The sequence below is a fragment of the Myotis brandtii genome, unplaced genomic scaffold (assembly GCF_000412655.1).
Source record: "Myotis brandtii unplaced genomic scaffold, ASM41265v1 scaffold1057, whole genome shotgun sequence".
Lineage (NCBI taxonomy): Eukaryota > Metazoa > Chordata > Mammalia > Chiroptera > Vespertilionidae > Myotis > Myotis brandtii.
Window position 1 is genome coordinate 399,901 of NW_005353568.1, and position 1,536 is coordinate 401,436.

The following is a 1,536-nucleotide window of genomic DNA, read 5'->3' on the forward strand; positions in this document are numbered from 1 at the left end:
GCGCGGGCTTGCTGGAGGGCACTGCGGCCACCTTGCAGGCTGTGAGCAGTCAGTGACCCCGATGCCAGCAGGGCATCACTGTCTCTGGGGCCCTTGTCTGCTGGCCTGCGGCTCAGATCCTGGCCAGAGCCCTCTGTGAGGTGTGGCCACAGGCTCCCTCCTGCCCCCATGTGACCCAGAGGCACCGTGCACAGGCGTCCTGCGGGCAGATCTTAGCTGAGAAGTCATGGCCACATGTCACAAGGGCCCTGGGACGGCGCCTGGCACCCTGTGCCATCCTCTGCCCTGTCTAAGCTGGTGGGGCCGCGCCGGCTGCGGGCACGGTCTCCATGGTCAGACAGACATCGCCTGCTGAGCCCCAGCCCCACAGTGACCCACTGAGCAGGCACAGGGGCTCCCGCCCCGGGAAGGGACTTTGGTTCCCTCAAGTCACGTCCAACGGCAGGTCCTGCTCCTCTGCTGGGACCAGGCCCTGACTCCCCCGTGGAGGGTCCGACCCCTGGGCACTGCTCAGCAAAGCTGTTTGGCTGCCTGAGGTTCACCATGTGCGTGGCAGGTGTGGCAGGGCGGCCTGCCCAATGGCAGTGGTGGCCTGGGGGAGGGGGGGTGGCATGACAGTTAAATCTGCCAGGTCGCCCCACCAAGGGGCTCTGTGTGCATGGACCCTGGGCAGGTCCCGCAGGCCTGGGGCAGAGGTCCTGAGGCAGCGGGGACACTGGACCCTGGAGCAGAGGCCATTCTGGCCGGAGCTGAGAACAAGGGGCGCCTTGGAGTGCCAGGGGGGCCGCAGGGCCTCGGTGGGGAGCGCCCCAGATGCCTGCTGTGGGCTGATAGCAGGGGCCTCAGCAGAGGCGGGGAGAGGGCCCGGCAGCCCGTGGGGGGCAGATCTTGCTCCCTCTGCGTCGGGGTCGTAGCTCCTCTCCCTGTGCACGCACACGCACACGCAGGAGCAGCGCCAGCCCCGCTGCTGGTGAGGAGGAAGCGGAGTCCGAGAGCCCGGGGAGGACGGGGAGGGGTGGGGCCGGGAGCCTGCTGACCGCTGTGCTTCCCTCTAGAAGACGCTTCTGGGGACGGCGAGCTGGACCTCAGCGGCATCGACGACCTGGAGATCGACAGGGTGAGTGTGCTCCGCGCCCTCCCAGGCGCGCCCTGCCGGGGGCTGGGCTTCTCCGGGCCTGGGGACCCCTGACCCAGGGCTGGGAGCGCCGTGGAAAGGTGTCCCTGCACCTCCTGGGGGGAGGCCCAGCCCAGGTGAGCGAGCCCTCAGGCGCGCTGTGCTCCCCAGTACATCCTGAACGAGGCAGAAGCCCGAGTGAAGGCCGAGCTGTGGATGCGGGAGAACGCCGAGTACCTGCGGGAGCAGAGGGGTGAGTGCCTCCTGCCCTGGCGCCCGGGGGAAGGGGGGGCGGGGGGCGGCCCTCTCTGACCAGCGCTGTTGGCCTTTCAGAGAAGGAAGCCCGCATCGCCAAGGAGAAGGAGCTGGGCATCTACAAGGAGCAGAAGGTGGGCGCTGCCGGAACTGCTGCCCCCGACGAG

General features: G+C 69.0%; 1 protein-coding gene across 1 annotated transcript in view; it reads left to right on the forward strand.

The window, feature by feature from the left end:
* Nucleotides 1–1,536, forward strand: part of BRF1 (BRF1, RNA polymerase III transcription initiation factor 90 kDa subunit) — a 66,192-nt gene that overhangs the window by 35,920 nt on the left and 28,736 nt on the right. The window contains exons 13-15 of the mRNA XM_014540583.1: nucleotides 1,037–1,117; nucleotides 1,286–1,367; nucleotides 1,448–1,503. Of these exons, the coding sequence (XP_014396069.1) occupies nucleotides 1,037–1,117; nucleotides 1,286–1,367; nucleotides 1,448–1,503 (219 nt within the window). The remainder of the gene's footprint in view (nucleotides 1–1,036; nucleotides 1,118–1,285; nucleotides 1,368–1,447; nucleotides 1,504–1,536) is intronic.